The sequence below is a fragment of the Anopheles stephensi genome, chromosome X, assembly GCF_013141755.1.
Source record: "Anopheles stephensi strain Indian chromosome X, UCI_ANSTEP_V1.0, whole genome shotgun sequence".
Taxonomy (NCBI): Eukaryota; Metazoa; Arthropoda; class Insecta; order Diptera; family Culicidae; genus Anopheles; species Anopheles stephensi.
Genome location: NC_050201.1, coordinates 21,440,713 through 21,443,414, shown reverse-complemented (window position 1 = coordinate 21,443,414; position 2,702 = coordinate 21,440,713). Strand labels below are relative to the sequence as shown.

At 44.3% G+C, this 2,702-nt stretch overlaps 1 protein-coding gene across 1 annotated transcript; it reads right to left on the bottom strand.

The window, feature by feature from the left end:
- Positions 1–1,369: 1,369 nt before the first annotated feature.
- On the bottom strand, positions 1,370–2,409 carry LOC118506375 (uncharacterized protein K02A2.6-like). Its single transcript, XM_036043443.1, has one exon. It carries the CDS (start codon positions 2,285–2,287, stop codon positions 1,370–1,372), a length of 918 nt encoding a protein of 305 aa, XP_035899336.1. The 5' UTR covers positions 2,288–2,409.
- Positions 2,410–2,702: the final 293 nt, after the last annotated feature.

Here is a 2,702-nt window from a genome sequence, read left to right as displayed (position 1 = left end):
TGATCCCCGTCAATCCTTGACGGGTGGTTGAGGATCATTTTCAAAAATTTGTTTTGTATTCGCAGTACAGCAAGGATGCTCCTGCTGGAGCATGACCCCCAGATGTGTGATCCATATAGAATTGCAGGTAGTATAACTTGTTTGTACAGTATAAGTTTGCTTTCTATTGTAAGAGTGGACCGTCTTTTGATAAGATAAATCCTCTGACTGAGTTAAAGCTTTTCAATATGTCATACTACAAACGCATGGTAGGGGTCCAGGGGACTGGATTGTCGTGGATTGCTATTTGAATCACTTTCCGTTGGATTGTCGCCATAGTACGCTTTCGGTAAGGTAGGACAATGGCCTGCGTTTTACTGCTGTTCACCAGTATCTTCCAGTCGTTTAAATGTTTTAAATATTTATCAACGCTTTTTTGCAGTCCAGAATGGAGCTTTGCATAGACCTGAGAGCTATGCATTATTGCAGTATCGTCTGCGTAAAGAGAAAGTTGCACACGTTGATTTAGTGATGGAACATCAGTAGTGTAGCAATTGTGTAGAAGAGGTCCTAAGACGCTCCCCTGAGGAACACCTGCACTGTTACTGTAGGGCTCTGATCGGATTCGGAAGGTCGGAAGGTAGCTTTGAATGATTTTTAAAATGTACTTTGGAAAATCTTGTTGTTGTATCGTTTTAAAAATATGTATAAGTTTATTACAATAACACTTAATTACTACGACACAATAAAACACGCACGTCCGACCCCTGTCGCGGTCCGTCCTCGAGACCCCTAGCACTCAACCTAACACGCATCCTAGCCTCATCCTAACACGCATCACTAGGAGACTGATGAGTGTCTCCCACGAGCGGCACTCACCACTTCGGTCTCAGGGGTAGGCAGTCTATCGTATGCAACATCTCCCCCACTAATACCGGCGGTATGGTTCCATCCACTGAGGCGATCTGCGAATCCTCGTAGAGCGTCGTAGAGGCTGTACCGGCGTTGATGATCCACTGTCGGCTGTAGCAAAACCTGGAGATGTCGCCGATCTTACCTCTTCTGAGGACGACGATGTTGGACTGTCTGACTGTACCGTTGACGACAACAACAACGGTGAAGACGATGAGGATGTTGGGAACGACGCTGACGATGACGATTCTCTGTCACGTTATCTAGCTATCTCTATGTTTGATTCAGCGTTTTCCTGTCTACTTTCTATTGTTCCATTCAATGTTATATCCCAAGCATCTAGCAACACGTCTAACATCTGATACGATTTGGACCCATCGGGGATATGAGACCTTCCTTGTCTTCTTTCATCACACACACGTGAACGCATCTGGTTAATGTGGGAACGCAGAAATCTGTTTTCTTCCGTGACTATCTCTTACATCACCGAACCTAATCGTTTCCTAACTGTTCCGGCTACCCACTTCCACTTATTCCGATAATACTGTTTTGCGTAGACGAGATCATTACGTTCATATTTCCTAAGCGGTTCACCGACTTTAACGCCTGAGCTTACATTCATAGTTGGTCGCAAAAGCTCCATACACGTGCGCAATCTACGGCCTAACATCAATTCTGCTGGCGACTGATTTCGTTCTAACAATTTATGTGGCGTGCTACGATACGTCATTAGGAAAATATCCACGGCTTCTTGTACTGAACCAGCTTCCCCCTCCATTTTCCTAAGTGCTCGCTTAAAAGTATCAACAAATCTTTCCGCTTGTCCGTTGGATTGCGGATGGAAAGGGGCTGTTCGCAAATGCTCAATGCCGTTTATTGTACAAAATAGCTCAAATTCCGTGCTTGTAAACTGCGTCCCATTATCGCTCACTAAAACATTCGGCATCCCAAAACGACTAAATATTTCCCGTAAAATCCTGATTGTTGTTTTTGCTGTCATGGTTGTAGTCGCTACTATCTCTGGCGATTTAGTGAATGTATCGATTACTAGCAAGTAATACATTCCATCGAGAGGCCCCGCAAAATCAACATGTACACGCTGCCACGGAGCAGCTACTTCTGGCCAAGGGATGGGTTTACTAAGAGCGGGAGATTTCGCAACTGCCCTACATCGCTGACATCTTCTCACTTTCTCCTCTATCTCACGGTCTATCCCGGGCCAATATACATAACTTCTTGCTAGTGCTTTCAATTTTTCCATTCCGGGATGGCCCTTAACTGCAGTAAGTATCTCTCTCTTTGTGGCTACTAATCGCTCACCAAAAAGCAAACATCCGTTTACTGTCGACAGAGACTCACTCCTGCCGTGGAAATTTCGCAACTCCTGATTTACCATTTTCTTCTTTGGCTATCCATTCACGATGTAATTCCTAACCTCTCTCAATATCGGGTCTTTGTTAGTTTCACTCAAAACTTCTTCAAAAGTTATTGGCATTATTTGCGTAACGCTGCCAATCATGGCTTGGATATCATTATCTGTTTCGATGCAATAACATAATCCTCATCTGGCCTCTCATGGTTCGCTATCAAGCGCGACAACACTTCCGCATTTCCGAATTTCTCTGTAGACACGTACTCTATGCTAAAATCATATAGCAGCAATGTTAAAGCCCAGCGTTGTAACCTATTCGCGGTATAAACCGGTATTCCAGTATGTGAGCCAAAAATACGCAGTAAGGGCGCATGATCTGTTTGAAGCGTGAAGCGCCGCCCAAAGATCATTCTATGAAACCTAGTAATCGCGTAGATTA